The 27,351-nt window shown below is 45.0% G+C and overlaps 1 protein-coding gene across 1 annotated transcript; it reads left to right on the top strand.

Annotated features, from left to right (window-relative positions):
• Window positions 1-2,506: 2,506 nt before the first annotated feature.
• LOC141095915 (PAX-interacting protein 1-like) lies at window positions 2,507-17,455 on the top strand. Its single transcript, XM_073582275.1, has 5 exons — window positions 2,507-2,595; window positions 5,191-5,285; window positions 6,198-6,293; window positions 8,057-8,195; window positions 17,220-17,455. Coding segments are annotated over exons 1-5 (342 nt in total). The 5' UTR covers window positions 2,507-2,585; the 3' UTR covers window positions 17,222-17,455.
• Window positions 17,456-27,351: the final 9,896 nt, after the last annotated feature.

Below are 27,351 nucleotides of genomic sequence, written 5' to 3'. Positions count from 1 at the left end.
CTGGTTGATGGGGCCTTCCAATCAAAATTAATCGACAAAAATTAAAGAGATTTTTTTACTCCCTCTACATCCGGTAGTGGCAACTTTTTATGCCCTGCCTAAGGTGCACAAAGGCTTAGTACCACTAAGAGGAAGACCCATAGTCTCTGGAATTGCGAGTTTAACCCAAAATTTAGGGCTATATGTTGATAAAATTTTGAGACCATTTGTGGTCGCATTGAGTTCCTACACACGGGACACCACTGATCTTTTGTTGAAACTTGATAACATTGAGTTGGACACCAATATGATATTGGGTTCAATCGATGTAGAAGCCTTGTACTCATCGATCCCCCATGAGAAGGGATTAATGGCTGTGGACTACTACTTAAGAACGAGAGGTCTACAATATGTGGAACACAATCAATTTGTGATGAGGGCCCTTGAATTTTGTTTAAGCCAAAATTTTTTCCTCTTTGATGGCAAGTACTTCCACCAGCTCGGGGGCACTGCGATGGGTAGCCCTTGTGCACCATCTTATGCTAATCTGCTCCTGGGCAGGTGGGAGGAAAATGCCATTTTCGGAGAGCATTCAGAAGTAGCGGAGGAAAATATTGTCCTGTGGCTTCGCTACATGGACGATGTGTTCATCATTTGGAAGGGTAATGAGAACGGTTTCTGTAACTTTGTTAAAGGCCTCAATAAGAACGATCTAGGCCTTAGCTTTACCTGTGAGGTAAATGCGTACAGATTACCGTTCTTAGATGTCCTGATTGAACAGGGGGAGAATGGGCGCCTATTAACTAAGACATATAGAAAACCCACATCTTCTAATTCACTTTTGAGATGGGAGTCTAACCATCCAGTTTCCCTGAAAAAAGCTATTCCTAAAGGGCAGTACCTTCGCATGAGAAGGAATTCTTCAGGTCAGGGTACCTATAAGATACAAGCTGATGACTTGAGATCCCGTTTCTTAGAACGAGAATACCCAGACGGAATTCTAAGGAATGCCTACAGGACATCTTTGGCTAGAGATAGAAAGGATTTACTCATCCCAATGCAGAAAACCAAGGACGAAGGAACTATAAGATTCATTACAAAATATTGCAATGGAGCAAATGATATAAAAGAAATAATAAACAGACATTGGCCAATTTTATGTATGGATCAGGATATTATAAAAGTTATACCTACATATCCACAGATTACATACAAGAAAGGTCATTCTTTAAAAGATAGGTTGGTCCGCAGCCATTTTGCCCCAAAAAGTGTTGACAGCGCCACATGGTTAGGCACCCAACCAAAAGGATGCTTCAAATGTGGGTGCTGCAAATAATGTACTTCAATTGAAAAAAATAATGAATTCTGTAGTAACAACACAGGAAAGACATACCCCATCCATCAGTTTATTAACTGTAGATCAGTAGGAGTAATATATAAGATGACATGCAGATGTGGTCTAGAATATGTTGGCAAGACAAAGAGAGAACTTAGGGTAAGGGTAGGAGAGCATCATAGAGATACCATCAACAAACGCGATACCCCAGTAGCCAATCATATTAACCAGACCCATAATGGAGATCTTAAGATGATCAGTTTCATAGGTATTGAAAAAATATCCAGCAATCAGAGAGGAGGTGATTGGGACAAATACATCCTCCAAAGGGAAACTTTTTGGATTTTTACTTTACAAACAGTGCACCCTAAGGGTTTAAACGATATACTCTCCTTTTCTTCCTTCTTGTAGGGAGGGAGTAATAGGGATACTTACTCTAGAGAGAGCCGTCGACGAGTGGGGGTGCCACTTGCGCAGGATATTAGGGTGCCAACCTCCGCGTCAGGCAGGGAGCAAATAGTGAGGGATTAACAGGGAGAGATCTAGTGAGCACCCTTTCTATACTTCCAATAAGTAAGAAGATCCGTGGTGTCCCTATTCAGCATGCAATAACATAACACACCAGATATTTCTGAATATGATCCCTTCAGTATATATATTTTTTTAGGTGAAAGTCACTATAGATGCGTCTTATTTGTCCTCTTTCTATTGTAAATGTGAATGCTAACAAATTGGATATGGAATCTTTGCAAGGTGTCCATTACTAAGGTACTCAGCAATTTAATATGTCCAAATTAGCTGAGTTTCATATTTTGGATGCAGTTGTTTCCAAGGATGTGGATAATTAAGCTACACAAATATTGCTTAACTAGGAGACAACTGCTGAAACCCGATATGTCTATAATGCAATCCTTTAGACACACGGGTAAAGTATAATGCAGCATCAGGCTGCCATAGACACTGTAAGTCATGTGAGCGCTGTGGCGATGACACTTTGCTGCTTAGACCGGACGTGCCGTGAATTGCCCGAAGCCAAGCCCAGGAAGTGGGGCACGCAGATAGAGAGGGTCCATTACACATGGAGGGACCGGAAATGACGTACCCGGCATCCGGAAGCTGACAGGATACCGCACTGTGCTCAGTTACATATAAGGCAAGAGAAAGTGAAACCTGCGCGCTATGTCTCTAATTGAACTCCATAAACTCCCCTGATGAGTCCTGAATAGATGAAACGCGTTGGGAGATACGGTGTGGGAATAAGGCCGTCCAGATGATTGCAGGTATGAGAATATGCTGAGACTGGGGGCCCCCTTCTTCAGGAGCGCATGCACAGGCATCGGTGTATAGGACTAATACACTTGAGATGAGTATAATGACATACTTTTGTCTCACCGTGAGAGTATTTATTATACAGTAATATTGTGGAGTACAGGGCATTAATTTACTGGACTCCATGGGTGCTATGTATGGTTCATATTAACCTGTGATAAATGCTTTTATAGTACGAATTCTTTCTGATGTGGAGCAATAGATACTCCTTTTTTGATTCGCCTTGTCTTGAAGAGTATTGATAATAATTGAGATGGAAATAGGAATAATAAGGTTTGAGTTCCCAAAGAGGATACTGCAATAATTTCAATAAGTGTTGCAATATATGCTAAGATAGTATTTTGGGTAACATACCTGGAATACATCCAGATACACTGGTCATTCAAGTATATTTTGGCACAAAAAAGGAAAATTTATTCTGTCCAATATTAAGACAATATAAGGCGTCTCAGCATAGGTTGCTGTTTTTATTGGCACGATTGCACGGGCACCTTTTTCTGGCACTATTTTGGCACTTTACAGTTTTTTAAATTGTGATTAAAAGTTAAGTTTTAAATATTTTATATCCATACCAATTTGCTACATATACTTTTGATCGGTATTGGTAAAATAGACCTCTGCTTAGCTAACTACAGCAGCAACAACAGCAGCAGCAAATCACCCAGCAGGATTTTCCGCAGCATCAGTTTTTACAAGTAAACCAACAGCAACACTTCACTCAGTTGCAGTTCTCACAACAACAGATACTTCGTCCACAGCAGCAAACCATGCAGCACTTTCAACAGCAGCACACACTTCAGCAGCAGCTCCAGCAATTGCAACAACAGCAGCATCTGCAACAGCAACAGACACTACAGCAAACGCTTCAGCAGCATTATATACAGCAAATCCATCAACGACAATAGACTCCTGGACAACAGAAGACACTACAGCAGCAGTAGACAATTAAGACATCTATAAAGCAGCAACAGACACTGCAGCAGAACATTCGGCAACAGCAAACCCTTCAGCCCAGTATACAGCAGCAAAATCTTGAACAAAACATTCAGCAGCTTCAGTATCAGCAGATACAACATTTATCATTGCAGAAAAAGCAGCAACTTCAGCAGCATGCTACTCAGCAGCAGCAAATTCAGCCTCATCCTCAGTTACACACTGCAGCAGCAGCAAATCCAGACTCAAGCTCTACAACAGCAGCACATTCAGTCACAGGCAATCCAGCAGCAGATTCAGCTGTCAGCCATTCAGCAGCAACATCAAATGCATGCACAGTCCCTACAGCAGCGGCAAATCCAAGTACAATCCCTACAACAGCAGCAAATACAGACCCAAACTGTGCAGCATCATGTGCAACCACAAGCCTTTCAGCAGCAGCATCAAGTACAGGCACAGACGCTTCAGCAACACCAAATGCAACCACATAATATTCAGATTCAACATCAAATTCAGAATCAAGTAATCACCCGCATCAGATTCCAACACAAAAGCTCCAACTGCAATCACTGAATCAACAGGAATTGCAGCAGCAGCAACAAATGCTTTAGCTTCAACAGCAATGAATGAAACAGCAGCAACTGCAACAGACACTGCTCCAACAACAGCAAATTCAGCAGCACCAGCTGCAACAAGCTGGGCTTCAACAGCAGCAAATGACGCATACTCCGCAATCTCAAATTCAACAGCCAGTGAACCTGAAACAGGCCCAGGTTCTGCACGGGACCCTTCCTCAGGTTCCACTCCAAGCACAGCAGCAAAAACACAACCTTCAAGAGTTGCAACAGCAACTCCAACAGCAGCACCTCCAACGTTTACAGCTGCGGCAAATGCAAAATATGACTCAACAGCAACTGAGACAGATACAAGTGCCATCCCAGACACCTAGTCAACAGCCACCCCAATCTCAACAACTTCAGGGACATGACCCATCATTGGATAGTAAGCTAATTAGATACTTTCATAGTTTTAGTAGAGGTAATTTTACTATACTTAAACTCTTCCTACACTACAGCAACGCCACTAATCTCTGTATGTATGTACCCTATTGCTATCATTCTGTAATTAGGCATGCAGCAGAACAATTATTTATTTTACTTACTATAGCTCCTTCATATTCCACAGTGCTTTACATACATCATAATCCCTGTCTCCACTAGACCTAACAATCTAAATTCCCTATCAGTGTGTCTTTGGACTGTGAGGGGAAATTGGAGTACTCAGAGGAAAACCACGCAAACACAGGGAGAATATATAAACTCATTGCTAGATGTTGTTCTCTGTGGGATTTGAACACAGAGACCCAGCATGGCAAAGCAACATTGCTCCCACGATAACTCTGCTTATTCTGTCTCAGTCTACACAGTTATTTTAAGTGAGCTACAGAAGCAGTCAGTTGTATGTGTGCTACAATTGCTAGTCTGATAACTGCAATATTTCCAGATATTGTTTTGTGATTGTCGCATCAAGATCAAATTTTAATACTTAGTTGTCATTTTTCTGATGATGCATTATTATTCCCCTTTAATTTGAATCTATCTTTGAATTTTCAGTTTTTGAAGACTACTTTTTGATGGGCTGTGTGTTTGCAGTCGCTGACTATCCAGAGCAGATGTCTGATAAACAACTTTTAGCAACTTGGAAATGGGTAGGTTTAGTGTGCTTTGTGACTTGCTTCCTCAATGTCTTACATGGTTTCACTAGCATTTCCACTAGTTTGTGGTGGCGTTCACTACTTGCAATTTTTGCTTTTTGAATACTTATCTATAACTAAACTTTTTGAAGATTTAATGTATATGCTTAATCAATTGTTATACAAATCGGCTATAGATGGTTAAAATTTATTGGGTTTTGCCTGAAAAGAAAGTGTCACCCAAGACCTGCCATAATGGACTCCTCATAGCCTCAACGATCCCAGAATTTTTCCTGCAAAGTGCAGCTCGGATGGAGCTAGAATGGCATCCTAGCGCTGTTAGATATTTTTTTCACGGACCCATAGACTTTCATTGCAGTTTCGCCCACCACTCGGATCAACATTGACCATAATTCCATGATTTTGCATGGACCACTTAGTCTGCAAAAAATCAGTCTATGGGACTCTTCACAAGTCTGTCATGGGTACTAATGCTATCTGAAAAAAAACACTGATGTCAGTTTTTTACGTACAAATGCTGTACGAATGTTGCCTTACTTACACCACAGACTTTTTGATATGTCGTTGTACCAGAAGTCCTGAGAGTGATATCTGATTCCCACAATTTGGGAATAATAAATAATTATGCAAAACAAACCATTTAAAATTAATTTCTTATAGAAATAATTACATTTTTTTCAGGAAACTTAGTTTTCTAATTAGGATTAGACAAGAAACATTTTCTAATTAGGGTTAGACAAGAAATATACAGTACCACCATAGTTCTATTGGTAAAATAGGGTTTTGCTGAAAATTAGCAATCAGCCAAAACACAATGTCACCAGGAATTACATATAATGTAAATCACTAACCTGTAATGTGACTGTATATTTAGGATATAACCCTTTTTTTAAAAAAAAATCGCAGATAATCCAAACGCACGGTGGGACTGTGGACCCTACACTAACCAGCCGCAGTACACATCTCCTGTGTGAGAGCCAAGTCAGGAGCATGCATGTCCAGGTAGGTGGTAATGTGCCTGAATACTTCCACGCACCATATTAACTTCTTTTCTGTTGCATTAGTTCACCCATGGCTTTCAGAGATCATCTATGTGCACTTCAGCTTTTCGGCTTTGCACACAGGTTGGGCAAAGTATACTGCGCAAGCGCGAGACACAATTTGCGCAGGAGGCGTCCTCCACATCCATGACCGCAAACAGCAGCCGGAGAGGGGTCGAGTGGCTCGAAGCCATGCCCATTGGACCGGACGGACCCGATTAGAATCAAGCGCGGGAAAAATCAAAAAGGAATTTCACGGCTAAACAGGAGGAGTCAGTGGGTTACATAAGTATTTAAGGAATGCATAGCAGACACTGAGTAAGATTATATTTGTAGCTGGTATGACACAAAAATGGTGACAAGTTCCGTTTTAAGGGTACTTCAGAGATATAAAAATGTATTCCTATCGATATAGTTTCATAAACTATAAAATTCATAAAACTAGAATAGAAAAGGAACTAAGAGAAAGGAGACTAGAGGACACAGGAGCCACCGAAGAAGAAACTGTCAGGGACACCGGAAAATAAACTGAAATGAAATGAAAATGAGACCATCACCATCTTGCCTAGGGTTCTCATGCAGAATTGGAGAAGACCAGAAGGATGACATGGGAAGCCTGGTTTCTAGAAGGGGAAAAGAAGGGAGAAACGGCTCTTGACCTAAGACCTGTGTCTGCCTCCTATGTGACACTAATCTAAATAGGTTTAGTCCAGTATCTGCACCTGGGTGTAGTCTACAGTGGAGGGTCCGACTTTTGTAAATCTTAAGCCCGTCTCACATAGGGAGATCGCTGAAGCGTCACCGATTTTGTGATGCGCCAGCGATCTCGCTACATGTGACACGCAGTGGCAACCAGCCCCGCCGCTGGATATCGCTGATCGTGCTCGAATGTCCTGGGCCATTTTTTCGTCGTCGGCGTCCCACAGCACGCATCGCTGTTTGACCCGACACGCAACCTCGTTGTCGATGCAGAACTCAAGGACGCAGGCGGGAATAGTCAGAAAAGCTGCTGTGTGACAAGGTACCAACGACAGCCGAGGATCGCTGGATGGTTGCTGCGTCGCTGAAGAGATCTGCCTGTTTGACCAACGATCCTAACCAGTTGTATCGTTGTCGGGATCACTGGTGCGTCGCTAAGTGAAAAGGGACCCTTAGAGTCAGCTCTCTGGTGCCATCAGCATACACCCATGGTTCCTGTGTACACCAATGAAGAGACCGAGAAATGTTTTATTGTTTTTTGACTAGAGAACAGCTGATGGGGCCAGCTGAGCTAAGGGGGACAGGGTGAAATTATGTTTGTCTTTTTGCAGAGGAGTGCAGCTCCCATTACAGCCAGAATTAGAAAAGTGAGGTGCAGACACAGCTGAGCTCCTGGTATACTGTACACAGAAGATTTCTTTAATTTTAGTCTTAAAGGATGATTTCCATCATTAAAACCATCACAGGGTAGGTGATAACTTGCAGTTTGGTCAGAGTTCATGTGATTTGGCCGCCACTGATCTGCAAGATAGCCCAGCGGAGTAGTCTGCAGTCTCCAGCTGTCCCATAGAGAATGCTTGTAATTCAAAGCTCTTCTCTCAGGATCATTAGCACTTGGACCTCCACCGATTTGCAAGTCACCACCTACTTGGGGTTCACTTTAAATGGAAACTTGAGTAACCAAACAATTTAAATGTTTTGTGCAGTTGGGGGACTCTATAAGCCATCCAATTCTGTTGTTTAAAGGCAATAAAAGGAGAGAAGGCGATGCATCACCGCTCACTGGCTGAACTCAGTCTTGAAGAAGAAAAAAATGGTGCTGCCTCATCGAACTCTACACTTTCCAGTAGTGTTTCCACCAGGAGGAAAGCCATGCTCTTAACATGTAAGGAAGCCATACTCTGCATAATGTCTGTTGTAGCATTTACTTACAATGTATTTTAGTTTTCTTCCTCCCTTTCTAAGAATCTTTTATGTATACTTCCATCCACATATAGCCATATGACGGCATGCTTTTTTTTTTGCAAATTTTAGTTTTGAATGTCATACATCATTTTATTATTGAAACTTTCTGGAAAACTTGGAAAAAAATCAAGTGTGGTGAAATTAAGCAAAAAAAAAAACACACAAAAAAAACCAAACATCTATTTATTAGTCCCTTTAGGGGACTTGAGCCTATGCTTGTCTGATGATTTAAACTGTATACTGCACTATAAAATGCTGGTCTTCAGAAAAGTATGTTGAGAATGGGTTAAAAAAAGTAATATTTTGTGAGATCATAACATTACTTTATATGTCTCTCAAGTTTCTGTCACCGGATTTGTCACTAGTGATCGAGATGACCCCAAGCTAATGGCCTGCCTGGCAGGTGCCAGGTACACGGGGTATCTATGCCGCAGCAACACGGTTCTCATCTGTAAAGAGTAATGAGATGGTCCTTGTCACCTACAGACTGTTTTTACACCACCATTTGCACTCCATATAGTACACATTATACTTCACCCTGGAGAGATGGTGGCACACGTGCGTGGCTCTGTCCTTTCACTTCTGTGAGAGTTATGGAAACATCCAAGCTTGGCGCACAAAGCTATTTTAGTGACTCCTATACAGCTGAGTAGAGAAGTCCTCAGATGTATGAGACCACCTGTCAATTTGTTATCTGCCTGATATATGGGGATCTTATCTGTGGGATACAGGCATATACTACATTCATAGCATAGTCTGAGCATATGTCCTGAATGTATAAGCTAGTCATACCCCATTAACTTTTCCTTGCAATGACCGCTACACAATATATCTATGACTGTATGTCTATATGGACGTGCGGCACAGCTCTGTATGTGTGTGTCACGGCCCCGGTCCCCACTTGCCTCGCTACGCGCACTTCCCGGTGTGCTCCTGCTCCCCGGCACGTCCCCACGCCTGGCCTCCGGCTCCCTCAGCGTCAGGCACCTGCGCAGCCTCCTGGGTAGAGTGACGTGCCGGCCCTGCCTCCAACATGGCGGCGCCCATCTTTACTTATGCCCGGCGTCTGGACAGGTAAGACGCCTGTCTATCGAATTCGGTGACGCTGTCTCTTGGCGGCGATCTCTGTGTTCCAGGCCCCTTCATCTCACCTTTGCCTGCGTTGTGTCTCAGGTTCCCTCGTCCTTGCCTCGCCCTGCGCTGTTTCTGTTATCTCTCCGTGTCCTCCTTGGGTCCCTACACCTTCCCTGTCCTGCTCCTTCCGTCCTCTCGTCCTACCCTCATAACTTCCCTGTTGTTTGTCTTGCTTCTCGCCTAGTGTATTATTTGTGCTTCCTCTCTATTAAAGCCTCCAGTCTTTGTCGCCCTCGTCGCTCCGGTCCCGTGCCTGCCCTAGGTCTCTGTGTTCACCTGTGCTTATCTGTACTGATACGTCTGTGCCTCCATACCAGTCTATAGCCCCAGTCGTCCCTTTGGTTCCAGCTGTTGCGGTTCTATCCCCTGGGGGTCTGTCCCTAACACTCCCTGTATAGGGGGTGGTTCTCACTTGGGTGCTCGCCCTCGGGGGCTCTGGAGCCGTGACCCAGAGGGTTCACTTTTCTCTACGTTCCTCTTTGCAACAGCAAACCATAACAGCATAGACAGGCCATGGACCCCGCTGGAGCCACGGCTGCCCAAAAAGAGTTAGTTTTCCTTAGGGAGAACCAGACGCGCATGATGTCATTTATGAAAACTATAGACTCGCGTCTTTCCGCTCTCCAATCCTCTGATCCTGGTAATGCCGCCTAGTTGGCTGGCTTGCAACAAGAATTGGCTCAGCAGCGTGACACCCAGTCACATATCCTCAGCTACATGGCTTCGGTGGACGGTCGGTTGCTTTCCTTGCACTCGGCCGCCTCTGCTCCCCCCGCTGCAGGTTCCCATCCTCCTCTGCGGTTGACCAAACCACCCGGGTATAGCGGTGACGCCAAATTGTGCCGGGGTTTTATAAATCAGTGCCGCCTACATTTTGAACTGCTGCCCCAGCAGTACCCCACAGACCGAGCCAAAGTGGCCTTCATCATCTCTCATCTGGAGGGGGACGCTTTAGCTTGGGTCAATCCCCTCTGGGAGCGTGATGACCCTGTGGTTACCCAGTTATCCATTTTTCTTGACACTTTCCGTCGGGCTTTTGATGAACCGGGTCGTCTAGCCTCCACCACTGAGGCTTTGTTTAACCTCTGTCAAGGTTCTCTAACTGTGGGCCAGTACGCCATACAGTTTAAGACCCTGCCCTCCGACTTAGGTTGGAATAACGAGGCCTTGGTGGGCGCCTTCTGGCGAGGCCTCTCGAGTCGTATAAAAGATGAGCTCGCTGATCGTGATACCCCAACAGCTCTGGAGGATTTGATCTCTCTAGCCACCCGGATAGATCTCCGGTTTCAAAAATGGGCCAGGGAGAGAAGAGTCTCTCGTCCATTATCTTCTGTTCGCAGACCACCCAGTCCTCACCCTCTGCACCTGAACCTATGCAGGTGGACTGCCTGAAGCTCTCTGACCAGCGTCGTAGGGAGAGAAGCCTCCAGGGTCTTTGTTTCTACTGCGGTAGCAGTTCCCATTTGCTCCGAATCTGTCCTGATCGTCCGGAAAACTCCTCTGCCTAGGCCAGGTAAGAGAGGCCTTCCTGGGCGTTTGTGATACCTCTCTACCCCTCACTTTGTCTGTCCTCTTGCATGTTTGTGGGAAGCGGGCTTCTCTAGTGGCGTATGAGCACTCGGGTGCCGCCAGGAATTTTATTATGCTGGAGGAAGTTAACAAATTTTCTATTCCCGTGAGAGCCTTGGAGAATCCTCAAGTTCTCGCCTCCGTAGATGGTCGACCCCTGCTACAGACAGTTACTCTCGTCACTTATGAGGTAGAGTTGCAAGTTGGGGCTCTGCACAAGGAGAAAATTACGTTTTATGTCTTAGCAGGTATTTCCCATCCAATCCTACTCGGTCTTCCTTGGCTGCGGCTCCACGAGCCCACCTTAGATTGGCATAGCGGCAACGTCTTGCGCTGGGGGGGGGGGGGGGGGGGAAGTCTTGTCGGGCTCGGTGTCTGCTGTCGGTGCGTCCCGTAGGTACCCCTCGTTCTTCCCTTGTTCCCTCCAGATTGCCGTCGGCTTACTGTGCCTTTTTGGATGTTTTTGACAAGAAAGAGGCTGAGACTCTTCCTCCGCACCGTCCCTACGACTGCCGCATTGAGCTCGTTCCAGGTATCACTCCTCCCCGTGGAAGGATTTATCCTCTCTCCTCGGCAGAGACCCAAGCCATGTCTGAAAACATCCAAGACAACCTGGCCAGAGGCTTCATTCAGATGTCTTTGTCCCCTGCAGGAGCAGGCTTCTTTTTCGTAAAGAAGAAAGATGGGTCGCTGCGCCCGTGCATCGATTATCGTGGCCTGAATCGCATCACAGTGAAGAATAAATATCCACTGCCACTCATCTCTGAGCTCTTTGATCGCTTGAAGGGAGCACGTGTGTTTACTAAGCTTGATCTACGAGGGGCCTATAATCTGGTTCGCATACGCTCTGGGGACGAGTGGAAGACTGTGTTCAACACGCAAGACGGGCACTACGAGTATTTGGTTATGCCCTTTGGGCTCTGCAACGCACCTGCAGTATTCCAGGAACTCGTTAATGATGTCTTTCGAGATCTCCTCTACTCCTGTGTCGTAGTCTACCTGGACGACATCTTAGTCTTCTCCCCTGATCTGGCCACACATCGCCGAGACGTTCGTCAAGTCCTCCAACGTCTCAGAGAGAACCACCTTTTTGCCAAGTTGGAGAAATGCCTCTTTGAGCAAACTTCATTGCCTTTTCTTGGTTACATAGTCTCGAACTCTGGGTTAGAGATGGATCCTGAGAAAGTCTTGGCAGTTCTCAATTGGCCATGTCCCCTTGGAGTAAAGGCAATTCAGCGGTTTTTGGGTTTTGCCAATTATTATAGGCAATTTATTCCTCACTTCTCTTCATTGACGAAACCTATCTCGGCTCTTGTCCGTAAAGGAGCCGATCCCAAGCATTGGCCCTCTGATGCAGAAGCTGCCTTTGAAGCCCTGAAGCAAGAGTTCGCTATGTCTCCTGTACTCCATCGCCCGGATGCCAGTAGGCCATTCATTCTCGAGGTTGACGTATCCTCGGTGGGAGCTGGAGCGGTTCTTCTGCAGAAATCCTCCTCTGGCCGTGCCCTCACCTGCAGATTCTTTTCTAAGGCCTTCTCCGCTCCTAAACGTAACTATGCCGTTGGAGATAGAGAACTCTTGGCCATAAAAATGGCTCTCGAGGAGTGGCGCCATCTTCTCGAAGGTGCTCTCCATCTGTTAATCATTTTTACGCATCACAAAAATTTGGCCTACCTTCAGTCCGCCCAAAGGCTCAACCCACGGCAGGCCAGATGGTCACTGTTTTTCAAACGCTTTGACTTCGAACTCCACTTCCGACCCGGGGATAAGAACATCAAGGCGGATGCCCTATCACGGTCATTCCTGTCTGTAGATAAGGAGGAGGGTCCAGCCCATCTCATCGACCCCACCAAGATTCTTACCATAGCTCCATTAAGCCTGGTCTCCCCACCATTGGTAAGACCTTTGTTCGGAGTGGAGATAGAGTAAAGGTTCTATGTTGGAGTCACTCGTCTAAGTTTTCTAGATATTCAGTAGTTAAAAAAACTCTCTCGCTCGTCTCCCGCCATTATTGGTGGCCTTTGCTTCGCAAAGACGTCCAGGATTTCATCGCCTCCTGCCCTTCTTGTGGCCAGAGCAAAGTTCCTCGACACCCTCCTTCGGGACTCCTACATACGTTACCTGTGCCTGCCAACCCATGGACTCATATTGCTTTGGATTTCATCACCAATTTGCCTCCTTCTTCTAGATGTACGGTTATATTGGTGGTCGTGGATCGATTTTCCAAAATGGCCCACTTCATCGCTCTACCGGGTCTGCCTACCGCTCCCGAGTTGGCGAAGATCTTTCTGCTTCACGTCTTTCGCCTCCATGGTTTCTCTCAGCATATTGTCTCAGATCGAGGAGTCCAGTTTACCTCCCGTTTTTGGCGAGCTCTCTGCGGATTGCTGAAGATAACTTTGGATTTTTCCTCAGCCTATCACCCCCAGTCTAATGGTCAAGTCGAGCGGGTCAACCAGGCATTGACATCTTACCTTTGGCATTTTTCCAATGCTCATCAAGATGATTGGGTCTCTCTTCTTCCTTGGGCAGAATTCGCCTATAACAACCAACCAAGTGAAGCCTCCTCTAAATCTCCCTTTTTTGTGGTTTTTGGTCAACACCCCGGCATTCCCCTTCCTGTGTCCCCTACCTCGGGTGTACCGGCAGCGGACTCCTTGTCTGTGGACTTCTCTCAGATTTGGAGGGAGACCAAAGTAGCCCTTGAGAGTGCCAGTCTCAGAATGAAGAGGTATGCCGACAAAAAACGGCTAGACGCTCCTCCGTATCGCCTAGGGGATAGGGTTTGGTTATCTTCTCGACATATCAGGTTGAAAATCCCCTCATACAAGTCAGGACCTCTTTACATTGGTCCCTTTGAGGTCTTAAGTCACATCAACGACGTGGCCTACAAGCTGAGATTGCCCGCCTCACTAAAGATTCCCAATACCTTTCTTGTATCTCTCCTCAAACCGGCAGTATTTAACCACTTCCACTCAGCGCCTTCCCAAACCTCCCAACCTTGTAGCTCGGATAAAATCTTTGAGGTACGAGATATATTGGCTATGAAGACAGTTAAGGGAAAAACTCTGTTTTTGGTTGATTGGAAGGGTTTCGGTCCCGAGGAGAGATCATGGGAACCCGAGGAGAATATTGATGCTCCTCGCATTATGAGACGGTTTCTCACCAGCGTTAGAAGGGGGCGTAAAGGGGGGTACTGTCACGGCCCCAGTCCCCACTTGCTTCGCTGCGCGCACCTCCCGATGCGCTCCTGCTCCCCGGCACGTCTCCGCGCCCGGCCTCCGGTTCCCTTGGCGTCAGGCACCTGCGCACTGCCTTACTTCTGCTGCGCAGCCTCCTGGGTAGAGTGACGCGCTGGCCCCGCCTCCAACATGGCGGCGCCCATCTCTACTTATGCCCGGCGTCTGGACAGGTAAGATGCCTGTCTATCGAATGCGGTGATGCTGTCTCTTGGCGGCGTTCTGTGTGTTCCAGGCCCCTTCATCTCACTTCTGCCTGCACTGTCTCAGGTTCCCTCGTCCTTGCCTCGCCCTGCCCTGTTTCTGTTATCTCTCCGTGTCCTTCTTGGGTCCCTACACCTTCCCTGTCCTGCTCCTTCCGTCCTCTCGTCCTACCCTCATTACTTCCCTGTTGTTTGCTTGCTTCTCGCCTAGTGTATTATTTGTGCTTGCTCTCTATTGCAGCCTAAAGACTTTGTCGTCCTCGGCGCTCCGGTCCCGTGCCCTGCCCTAGGTCTCTGTGTTCACCTGTGCTTATCTGTACTGATACGTCTGTGCCTCCTTACCAGTCTATAGCCCCAGTCGTCCCTTTGGTTCCGGCTGTAGCGGTTCTATTCCCTGGGGGTCTGTCCCTAACACTCCCTGTATAGGGGGTGGTTCTCACCTGGGCGCTCGCAATCCGTAACAGTGTGAGTATGTAAATATATATGTGTGTGTGTATATATATATATATATATATATATATATATATACACACACACAGTATATGTATGTAAATGTGCATGATGCGGAGCTGTGTGTATGTAGATGTGCATGAAGCAGAGCTTTGTGTATGCGTATATGAGGAACATGACTCTTTCTTGCTATTATATGACTTGCATCTGGAATTTTTCATCAGTTTTCTGTAGGTTGTAATTCTGCTTTTCAGTTGTCTACCACACATACTATACAAATATATAACGGATTCCTGTTCTCTTGTCTCTGTGTTTAAACAGCAGTACTGAGCAGTATAGTTGTGAAGCCAGAACTGAGATGAGATAAAATACTCAATAAAAAGTGGAAATATAAAATCTGTGCCTCTCTGCCAGCTCTCATCCTTCCCCTCCCCTCGCTATTGATTTTTTACTTTAATAGTCAGCTATCTTCTAATACACCAGTCTTATTTAAGCAAGATTTTTTCTGTTTTCTAGAGGGTATGTGGATCGCCCGCCAGGGCAGTGGGGTACTCGGTACCGGGCCGGTATCTCAGAGGGAAGTGTCACAGTAGCGGTGACCCGGTCCGTGGCCCTGGGCGTCCATGTAAAAGGAGTTGAGCGTGGCCTGATTAAAGTTTATAAGTAGATGATACGTGACGCCACCTGTGGTGCTCGGCAATGAAGGGGTTAAGCCGACGCTGAAGGTAGATCCTCTGGGACAGATGGTATAAGGCAGCAAGATGTAAGCGCTCCCCACAGGTAGAGCTGTAGTCCCAGGGCAGTAGTAATAGGTGTTGAGGAAGAGGGTGCAGTGTTAGGCACAGAGATGTAGTGCTGAAGGGGTTGCAGGAAGAAGGCAATGACACAACAGGGTGCAGTTTCCTTTACCTTTACTTTGCCTTGCAAGTGCAGTCCAGGATCCAGATTACAGATGGAACAGGAGTTGTCCAGCCTAGAAGCAACTCAGGGATCTCTCTATGCAGATGGGTTGTGTAGTCTCCTTTCTAGCGCTTATCTGAGGTACATGCAGTACTGAGTTACACTGAAGTTCCTCTTGCTTGCTCTCTCTTAAAACCCCCTTGTATGGCAGACAGCTGTAGCCTCCTTCTTCTGGCTCACACGTTGCTGTTGTGCCTCCGAGTCTTATGTGGGAACAGAGCATTTACAGCTTCCTATTCCTCCGGTTTCTGCTGCAGGAACGTCAGTATCTATACAACCTCGGAGACCGGGCTTCGGACCATGCGCTACACTAGAAGTGAGCCTGAACTCTGCTCAATCCTCCAGCTCTTCTCCTCTCGTCCACACACTTCGCCCTCCTCACACGAACTAACTAAACTTCCCCTTCCTGGCCTTCAGAGAGCAGCTCTTCCCCCAGTTTTGGTTCAGAGCTCCCTCTGCTGGCCTGGAGTGAGAACTGTGCTGTGTGTTGTATTTACCTGACAGAGACACCCTTTATTACTTTCAAGCATGACATCACACTCCCTAGGAGGAAGGTAATGCCACTGTGGCGACCATACTCCTGGGGGCGCCACTTATGCTTAAGGCCACATTCATATATCAGTATTTTACTTCAGTATTTGTAAACCAAAACCTGGAGCAGGTGATAAATACAGAAGTGGTGACGTGTTTCTATTAGGCTGTGTGCAAACGTTGCGTTTTTTTAAGCTTTTTGAAGCGTTTGTGCCGGATCAGACGCTTCAGAAACGCTTAAAATAAGCTTCCCATTCAATTTAATACATTTTTGGCTTTTTGTGCCAATGCATGCGTTTTTTTCCGCTCAGAAAACGCTTAGTGGCCAAAAACGCAGCATGCTCATTATTTTCCGCATAGCTCCGCATTTTTAGCTATTTCCAATGTTCCTAGAAACCGCGCGGAAAAAAACGCATCAAAAACGCGTGTTTTTTGTGCAAAAAACGTGCGGAAATAAAGCTTGCAGTTTCTGGAATGAAGTCCGGTTTTCTGAGTGTTTAAAAACGCTAATGTGGGCACATAGCCTTATAATTTCCTCTGAGTGTTCCACTTTTGATTTTGGCTTACAAGTACTGATCCAAAAAGGATGAATAAATACTGAACATATGAATGTGGCCTAAAGAGAGAAGAAAAATTGGCTAATTAGTGAAGAAAAAAACAGCATATTTCTACAAGATATATTATGAAAAGTTCGCAATAATGACAGTGAAAGAAGCGAAACTAGAAAATACACTATATATATATATATATATATATATATATATATATATACACAGTAGCTCCCCTTTTCTGTATTTATAAAGCATGAATAATCAGAATAGAAAAAATGTTGGGCTTTCACTGCCTCATCTCTTTCAGAGAAAAAGTAACTTCCCCAACTGCTTTCCTGGATGAAGCCATTGCTACAGCACATCCTGCCACTTATGTCGTGCCTGCTGAAACGAGGATAAAGCCAACTGCTGAAGAAGAAACGCTATTTATCTGCCAGATCACTACACAGATTGTTCCAGGAGCCATTTGTATTTGTTTGGGTTTGTTTTGCTTTAAATTCATCGCTAGGTTTGATGTTCTTTTAATAAAGCACACAAATATTTGCCAATTAGTAATCTATATGGTTTCCGATGTTGAATTACGCTAAAGCTGTAGTATATAGTACACTCAAACTCAAATAGTTTTTATTGGCAGGACCAAAATAGATTTAGGCTGTGTGCCCACGTTGCGTTTTTTTTTTAAGCGTTTTTTAAGCGTTTGTGCCTGACCAGACGCTTCAGAAACGCTTAAAATAAGCTTCCCATGCATTTTAATGCATTTTTGTTCCAATTGATGCGTTTTTTTCCACATAGAAAATGCTTAGCGGCTAAAAACGCAGCATGCTCATTAATTTCCCCATAGTCCGCGTTTTAAGCTGTTTCCTATGAGTCCAGAAGTCGCACGGAAAAAAAAAAACGCATCAAAAACGCGTGGCTTTTATGCAAAACACGCGCAAAAAACGCGCGGGAAAAAAACCTGCGCGTTTTCTGGGAAGAAGTCCGGTTTTCTATCAGTTTTTAAACGCTAACGTGGGCACATAGCCTCAGTGTTGCCAAAGCAAGGAAAATAAATGTGACGGAGGGGGATTGGGGATTATGGGAATGGGGTGTTGGGGGCACAATTTGGGAAATAATTGTCCATTTGGGGGTTATAAGTTCCTCTCAGCTTTTCACATATGGTGACGTATTGGGCGGCGATTTACACTGTTGATTGCTCTTCCCCCAGTAGGATGCAGAGTTTCCTCTCTTCGTCCATGGACAGGAAGTCCGGGTTGTGAATGCAAAGTCTCTGGAAGTGGGAGGCCCTCAGTGCTGAGTATTTGTTGCAGTGCAGCAGGAAGTGCGCCTTGTCCTCCAGTGCCCCTGCTGGCAGTGCTGTCACAATCTGTTCTCCCGTGGCTTGTATGTCTGTCAGTGCCGCCCTGATTCCACCTCTAGACTGTGGGCACTCAGTCTGTATAGACTCAGGGTCTGACTGTCTTTGAGGTGATGTAACCTCTCCAGATATGGTGCCAGAGTATAGTCCCTCCGCAGTGACCGGTAGATAGTGAGTTTCTGGGAGTTCTCTAATTCACTCTGCCAACCCTCTATATATTGCATCTTGCAGCTCTCTGAGATCTTTTTTTACACCCTGGCTTTTGTCAGGGTGTGTTGCTGACTTTGGCGGGGGACTTGGTGCTGGAGTTCGTGGCTTGCTCTGGGCTTTGGCTCAGTAGGGCTTTATGATGGTAGGAGCTGGGGCTGCTGCTCTGTATGTGCGCCTGGTGTGATAGCGCCCTCTTGTTTATAGTTAGCCATAAGGGGAAACACAGACTATGGAAATACAGAACACGGAGGGCACCGTCAAGCAATTATAGCTAAATGTAATAGGGATCCAACTGCAGTATGTCCTTATGTGAAATCCTGAAGACCAAAAAGAGCAAAGAGGACATACAAAGTAGCAGGGATCACCTTAAAAAAATAACAATTTTATTTCACAGGACATACAAAACAGCACAAAAAATTCATAAAAACACTTAAAATATACAATGGTTACCACACGTAACCTGTATAAATGAGAATAGCACATAGCCCTGTATCATGATTGTATAATGTGTAAATTCCTGAATGGAAATCAGTACAGTGTACATACAGCCTATCAATTACATAAGTATACAATAAATGCAAATATATATATATATATATATAACTCTATTACTGGGGCGTAACATATAGGGTACATAATGTAGGCCAAAAGAGCCTAAATATGATCAGAGTTGGCACCAAATAACAGTCCACATATGTACTGGTCCGTGCACTAACCAATGCCCAATAGGGTTAAATGTACCACTTAGATCAGAAGGTGTAAGGAGGGTTAAGATATATATCCAAATAACCACAAATATGACAATCCCCCATCATACTTCACCACCCAAGGCTGCAAACAAGAGAAAGGACATGCTCACTGAACACGAGTACTCATAGGCAATATGCAGCTATGGAGGAGCAGGGTGCCGCTCCCATAAGCCGACGCGTATCGTCACCGTCGTGACTTCATCAGGGGTAGGAAGATCTTGTTTGCAGCCTTGGGTGGTAAAGTATGATGGGGGGATTGTCATATTTGTGGTTATTTGGATATCTATCATACATCATACATCGCGCTGCTCCGGGGGTCTCAGGGAAGCACGGAGGGAGCCCCCTCCCTGCGCACTTCTCTCCTATGCCGTCGGTACACTGCGATCATGTTTGATCGCAGTGTGCCAGGGGTTAATGTGTCGGGGGCGGTCCGTGACCGCCCCTGACACATAGTGCCGGGTGTCAGCTGTGATAATCAGCTGACACCCGGCCGCGATCAGCCGCACTCCCCCCGTGAGTGCCGCTGATCGCGCTAGACGTACTATTCCGTGAGATACAAAACACGGAGGGCATCATCAGACAATCACATTAAATAGAAAAGGGATCCAACCACAGTATGTCTTAGGCGTTTTTTTTCGCGTTTTCGCGGCGGTTTTAACCGCACGATTTTGCCGCGAAAACGCGAAAAATAAGCATCCCATGCATTCCTATGGGATTCCGCAATGCTGTGCTAATGCTGCGGTTTTTACTGTGGTGGAATCGCTTCGCGGTAAAAACCGCAGCATGCTCATTAATTTTGCGGAATCGCGGCGATCCCGCACCCATAGGAATGCATTGTTCCGCTTACTTCCCGCATGTGGCTGTGCACACCATGCGGAAAGTAAGCAGAACATTTGCGGATGGTACCCACGGTCCGGAGGAGAGGAGACTGTCCTCCGGGCTTTGGGTACCATATCCCTGTAAAAAATAGAATTTAAAATAAAAAATATTGTTATTCTTACCTTCCGGCGTCCCACGCAGCATTCCCGCTTCTCTCCACGCTCTCGTTCCCAGTAATCCTTTGCGAAAATGCCCGCGATGACGTCCGTTCTCGCGGGATCGCGAAGTCTCGCAGTCATTCGCGCGACGTCATCGCGAATGACCGCGAGACGTCACAATCCCACGAGAACGGACGTCATCGCGGGCATTTTCGCAAAGGATTACTGGGAACGGCTACGCGGGACGTCGGAAGGTAAGAATAACACCATTTTTTATTTTTTTTTACATTAGATCTTTTACTACTGATGCTGCATAGGCGGCCTCAGTAGTAAAAAGTTGGTCACACTTGTCAAACACTATGTTTGACGAGTGTGACCAACCTGTCAATGAGTTCTCCAAGCGATGCTCCAGATCGCTTGGAAAACGCTAGCATTTTGCAAGCTAAATACGCTTGCAAAATGCTAGTTTTTCCGCGGGAAAATCGCGGAAATTTAAAATGCGATTTTCCCGCGGAATGGAACTCCGGAATTCTCGCGGTAATTTCCGCGAGAGTTCCGGTACGTGTGAACTTAGCCTTAAACTTGAAACCAATTAACAAAAGAGCAAAAGAAGACATACACATAAGCAGCGATCACCTTTAGAAAAATTACAATTTTTATTTCATATGACATACAAAACACCACAAAAATTGCATAAAAACACTTAAAAAACTTACTATTCCGTCCTTGGGACTTAGGTCCCAGGTCACATGGACGGAATAGTACGTCTAATCTAGGAAATGGGTTAAGTAATGCCTGTGCCCCGCCTTCCCACAGCTGATTGACAGATTTATCCCGGAGCACAACAGAAGCAGAAACTTATCGAACAGTGGCAGGGGAACCAGGAGCTCCTGAATACCAAAGACTCAACCGTTAGCTCCCACCACTACTAATAAAAAAGAGAGTTCATGAAAAGTACTGCAAGAAAGAAAGCAAATGACCTGGCAATTTAGACAGACTTGCCATTACTGCAACTAGAAATAGCAGAAAAGGGTTTACATCCTTATACAGAGAACCGGTACTGTCCAGACACGCACATTATTATCTGCAGATATAGTGGTAATCTGGGAAACAAGGAGATGAATCTGTACCCTCCCTGCAGCCACACGCTGCCAGACATAGGGGTTGTGCAGGGAGCATTTACAGTCACCGCTCACTACATAATAACTCCCAGGCACTTACACGTCCATCTTGGTCTGAACACATGCTGCTGAGCAGAATGCGGAGTGATTACATAATCCAATATAGACCATATACAATAATTAAGATTCCACGTACTGGAAACTTGTTTTGAAAAGTGAAGTAAAGTATACCGTATTTTTGGACTATAAGATGCATCGGACCATAAGACACAGCTATGTTTTAAAGGAGGAAATTAGAAAAAAAAATTGAAGGAAAAAATGTGGTCAATTCTATACTTAATATCCCCCATCCTGGTAAGCAGGGCCCCATCCTTATCCTGGTATGCAGGGCCTCCATCTCCGTCCTGGTATGCATGGCCCCAATCCCTATCCTGGTATGCATGGAACCCATCTCCGCCTTGGTATACATGGCCCCATCCGTAACTTGGTATGATTGATTTCCATCCCTATCCTGGTATGCAATAACCCCATCTCTGTCCTGGTATGCATGGCCTCATACTTATCCTGGTATGATAGGCCTCCTTACCCATCCTGGTATGCATGGCCTGCAGCAGGAAAAAAAACATTCTTACCTTCCCTGCGTGCCCTCTCAGCATCCTGCTCCAGTTGCTGCTTTATGCTTGTAAGCAGCGCATAGCAGAGACGTCATGCGCTTCTTACAAGCTGCCGAAGACAGGTGCAGGAATACTCACTGTTCTCCACGCTGGGATTGTGCACATAGAGCTCAGTGAGTATTCATTGCTCTTTAGCGAGCAGTGTCAGCCACAACCGCCGGGTTCCTGCAGATGCTGGGCTTTCACTTGTGCTGCTACTAAAGGGAAGGAATATTCATTGCATTCCACGACTATGGGAGTGGAATGCAGTGAATACTCATTATTACCTTAAGTAGCCGGCACACTCAAATGCCAGGCAGCTGCAAAAAGCCGGCTGCTGCGGCAGACACTGTACTCGTTATTAAAGAGAAATGAATGTCCTCTCTTTTCCACGCCTATGGGCGTGGAATGGAGTGAATATTAATTTCTCTTTAGCAGCGGGCATAGGAGTTAGCCGCAGCAGCCGGCTCCTGCTTCCTATGACTCGCTGCTGCCGCGGATCCGCAATAAATCCACAACATGTGTCCATACCCTTAAATGCTGCTGTCAGAGATTAACTGTGGCATTTAAGGGGTTAATGGCAATGATTAGAGCTTAGCTTAAATTGCTTATACATGCATCTCCTTGGTGTGGTTCCAACTCAGCTCCAAGAGCCTACTCTATACTACCCTACCCGGCGTGTGACTTACATGGTTGTCACACATGGTAAGGGTTACCGTACATTTCATTACTAGGAGGTTTCCACTGCCAAGATTGAGCAATTGATTCCCCACTTCTCAGGTCCCATCTTACTAGCTCCTATAAAGCCCCTTAAGATTTTTTCAGATTATTCCGAAAGCCCCTCAATCAGCAGCATGGTGGTGTTCATGTAAGAAGGTGCCAGAACATAGTCCTGGCGATATTGATGTCATTGTTTATCTTGTTATGACTGACATGTTTGTGTGCAGTATATGTGACATGTACATATGTGTTTGTGGCCACATGGCATTATATACAGTACAGACCAAAAGTTTGGACACACCTTCTCATTCAAAGAGTTTTCATTATTTTCATGACTATGAAAATTGTAGATTCAATCTGAAGGCATCAAAACTATGAATTAACAAATGTGGAATTATATAATTAATAAAAAAGTGTGAAACAACTGAAAATATGTCTTATATTCTAGGTTCATCAAAGTAGCCACCTTTTGCTTTGATTACTGCTTTGCACACTCTTGGCATTCTCTTCATGAGCTTCAAGAGGTTGTCACCGGAAATGGTTTTCACGTCACAGGTGTGCCCTGTCAGGTTTAATAAGTGGGATTTCTTGCCTTAGAAATGGGGTTGGGACCATCAGTTGTGTTGTGCAGAAGTCTGTCAGAATTTGTATTATGGTAAGAAAAAAGCAGCTAAGTAAAGAAAAACAAGTGGACATCATTACTTTAAGAAATGAAGGTCAGTCAGTCCGAAAAATTGGGAAAACTTTGAAAGTGTCCCCAAGTGCAGTGGCAAAAACCATCAAGCGCTACAAAGAAACTGGCTCACATGAGGACCGCCCCAGGAAAGGAAGACCAAGAGTCACCTCTGCTGCGGAGTATAAGTTCATCCGAGTCACCAGCCTCAGAAATCGCAGGTTAACAGCAGGTCAGATTAGAGACCAGGTCAATGCCACGCAGAGTTCTAGCAGCAGACACATCTCTACAACAACTGTTAAGAGGAGACTTTGTGCAGCAGGCCTTTATGGTAAAATAACTGCTAGGAAACCACTGCTAAGGACAGGCAACAAGCAGAAGAGACTTGTTTGGGCTAAAGAACACAAGGAATGGACATTAGACCAGTGGAAATCTGTGCTTTAGTCTGACGAGTCCAAATTTGAGACCTTTGGTTCCAACGACCGTGTCTTTGTGCGACGCAGAAAAGGTGAACGGATGGACTCTACATGCCTGGTTCCCACCGTGAAGCATGGAGGAGGAGGTGTGATAGTGTGGGGGTGCTTTGCTGGTGACACTGTTGGGGATTTATTCAAAATTGAAGGCATACTGAACCAGCATGGCTACCACAGCATCTTGCAGCGGCATGCTATTCCATCCGGTTTGCGTTTAGTTGGACCATCATTTATTTTTCAACAGGACAATGACCCCAAACACACCTCCAGGCTATGTAAGGGCTATTTGACCAAGAAGGAGAATGATGGGGTGCTATGGCTTGGCCTCCACAGTCACCAGACCTGAACCCAATCGAGATGGTTTGGGGTGAGCTGGACCGCAGAGTGAAGGCAAAAGGGCCAACAAGTGCTAAGCATCTCTGGGAACTCCTTCAAGACTGTTGGAAGACCATTTCCGGTGACTACCTCTTCAAGCTCATCAAAAGAATGCCAAGAGTGTGCAAATCAGTAATCAATGCAAAAGGTGGCTACTTTGAAGAACCTAGACTATAAGACATATTTTCAGTTGTTTCACACTTTTTGTTAATTATATAATTCCACATGTGTTAATTCATAGTTTTGATGCCTTCAGAGTGAATCTACAATTTTCATAGTCATGAAAATAAAGAAAACTCTTTGACTGAGGTGTGTCCAAACTTTTGGTCTGTACTGTAGATATATACTTGGCAGGGATAGTGTGGTTGTAGAGAATGGACACTAGGATGGGGGCACTGAGCACATCATACTGGGACCATAGGAGGACACTAGAGGGTTAACTAGGGGGACATTAGAGTGGTTAACTGGGAACTAAGAGGAGATAGTTTACTGGGTTTAGTTCAGTTGAGCCAGGGGTAGCCTCTAGTACTGGTGAGGAGGCAGAATGCCTGACAAGCTTGGCTGATTGAGACACGAAGTGAAGTAGAGTCTCTCAGCCATCCTGAGCAGAGAAGTGGAGTGTAATGCCTACAGCAGCAGCCAGTGGGAGAGCCACTGGAGCTGTCAGCCAGGGATTGGAAGCTGATGTGTTAGTGAAGCCAGTCTGTGGAAGAAGTCAGATCCCTATATGAAAAAGAAATACCAAAATAGCTTCAAAAATATTTCCTCAGAATTAAGAATATCAAAGAAAACATATATACCCAAAAAAATTTTCAAAAATATCGACTATTTTTCAAAACGCCACCAGAAAATATTCTATACAATAAAATATTAATTTCTGACAAAAATTATGTGAATAAGAATTTTTATTTAATTTTTGAGCATTAAAAAACATACATGACATAAATGTGTGCAGGGGTACACAAAGAAACCAAGCAGCTGAGAGAAAGACCAAAATATTTTTTAAAACAATTTTTCAAAGTGAAAAATAAATCACAAAAAAGTGCAGAAAAAATTCATCAAAATGTGAAATGCATTTATCAATATAAAAAACAATGCTTTATAATACACATAGTGTTACATATATAATGAATTTAAAAAAAAAATTCCATATTAATTAGTGCATTTAATATAATACATAAAGTGCTAAGTGCAAAACAGAGATCTTCTAATCCCCCTAATTTATATGAAGGCAGCTTGCAACAATTCAATTAATCACTGTGAATATGTGCACATACTTGCATAAAAGTGCTGAGTGCTACATAGGATTGCCTGCACCTCACCAGCAGCTTGTTATAATGACCCTCATAAGGCCACTTTCACATTTGCGTTTAAGGCCGCAGCGACGGCCTGCGCACGGCCCCCGCTAAGCCCCGCCCCTGCTGCACCTTCTCCGTTAGCTCCGCCTACCGGCGCATGGCGCTGCATGCGTCCTTCGTTCCCTATCTTTAGCACTGGGGACGCAGGCCATGCGCAGTATGCATTTGGCGGCGCCTGCGTCCTTTTGACGGTGCGCCGACCAGCGCCAAATGCAACCTGTAGCAATTTGGTTGCACTCGGCGCACCGTCAAAAGGACGCAGCGCCATGCGCCGGTAGGCGGAGCTAACGGAGGGGGCGGGGCTTAGCGGCGGCCGTGCGCAGGCCGTCGCTGCGGCCTTAAACGCAAATGTGAAAGTGGCATAAGTGCTAGTAGCAATAAGAAATAGAGATCATACCAACCCTGGCTTCTTATGGTCCCCCTGCACACATCACTCCAACGCACGTTTCGCTATTGCTTCATCAGGGAGTTTAATGCAAGTATATGCACATATTCACAGTGAATAGCTGAATTGCTTTAAGCTTCCCTATTGCTACTAGCACTTACTTATGATGGTCAATATACTAAGCTATTGGTGAGGTGCAGGAAATCTTATTTAGCACTCAGCACTTTTATGCAAGTATGTGCACATACTCACAGTGATTAACTGAATTGTTGCAAGCTGCCTTCATATGAATTAGGGGGATTAGAAGATCTCTGTTTTGCACTTAGCACTTTATGTATTATATTAAATGCACTAATTAATATGGAATTTAAAAAAAAAAAAATTCATTATATATGTAACACTGTGTATTATAAAGCACTGTTTTTTTATATTGATGAAAGCATTTCACATTTTGATGAATTTTTTATGCACTTTTTTGTGATATATTTTTCACTTTGAAAAATTTTTAAAAAAAATATTTCGATCTTTCTCTCAGCTGCTTGGTTTCTTTGTGCATCCCTGCACACATTTATGTCATGTATGTTTTATAATGCTCAAAAATTATATAAAAATTCTTATTCACATCATTTTTGTCAGAAATTAATATTTTTTTGTATAGAATATTTTCTGGTGGCGTTTTTAAAAATAGTCGATATTTTTTAATATCTTTTTTGTGGTATACTGTATGTGGAAGAAGTCAGCCTGTATCTGGGAGCTGCTGAGCCAGGGAGATCAGTAGAAGAGTCCCTGTGGAGACGACAGCGGGAGTCTGGGAGCTGTTAAGACAGGGTGTACAGTAGTAGAGTCCCTGTGGAGATGACAGCCAGTGTGTGGGAGCTGAACAAGTAGTCAAGTGGGCCACTAGCCAAGTGCACGGACAGGACTACCATAGAGGGGTGAACAACCTAGTAGACGGGTACCTTTGTGGGCTGAAGTCGGTCGCAGGAAGAGAGGTCGAAGTGCCGTATTCACTGTGCTCCTCGTTCCGTTGTCATTGAGTGGTCCACCCAAGTGTGGCTGAAGAATTGATGTGCTGCTGCAGATGAAGATGTATTGCTGGTACCGTGTAAAGAGTCCTAAAGGTGTGTTGAATGTGCTGTGCCCTGAGGAAAATAAAGATGAACTGTTAAAAGTTATTCCGGCCTCTGTCTACAGTCTTTTGAACCTCAGAAGTGAACAACGTACAAGGGATGGAGCGGCTTCCAGCAAAGTGAGTACCAGAGCGGCTGATGAGGCTACCCCCCCGGCGTCCAGTATATTACATTCATACAAGGGTTTAATGGATTTGCCGCTGCGGATTTGCTGCAGATCCGCAAGTGATTTACAGTACAATATTAACCTAGGGAAAAAAA

This window comes from Dendrobates tinctorius, unplaced genomic scaffold, assembly GCF_039654945.1.
Source record: "Dendrobates tinctorius isolate UK_male_01 unplaced genomic scaffold, ASM3965494v1 ptg000070l, whole genome shotgun sequence".
Taxonomy (NCBI): Eukaryota; Metazoa; Chordata; class Amphibia; order Anura; family Dendrobatidae; genus Dendrobates; species Dendrobates tinctorius.
This window is presented reverse-complemented; position numbering and strand designations above follow the sequence as displayed.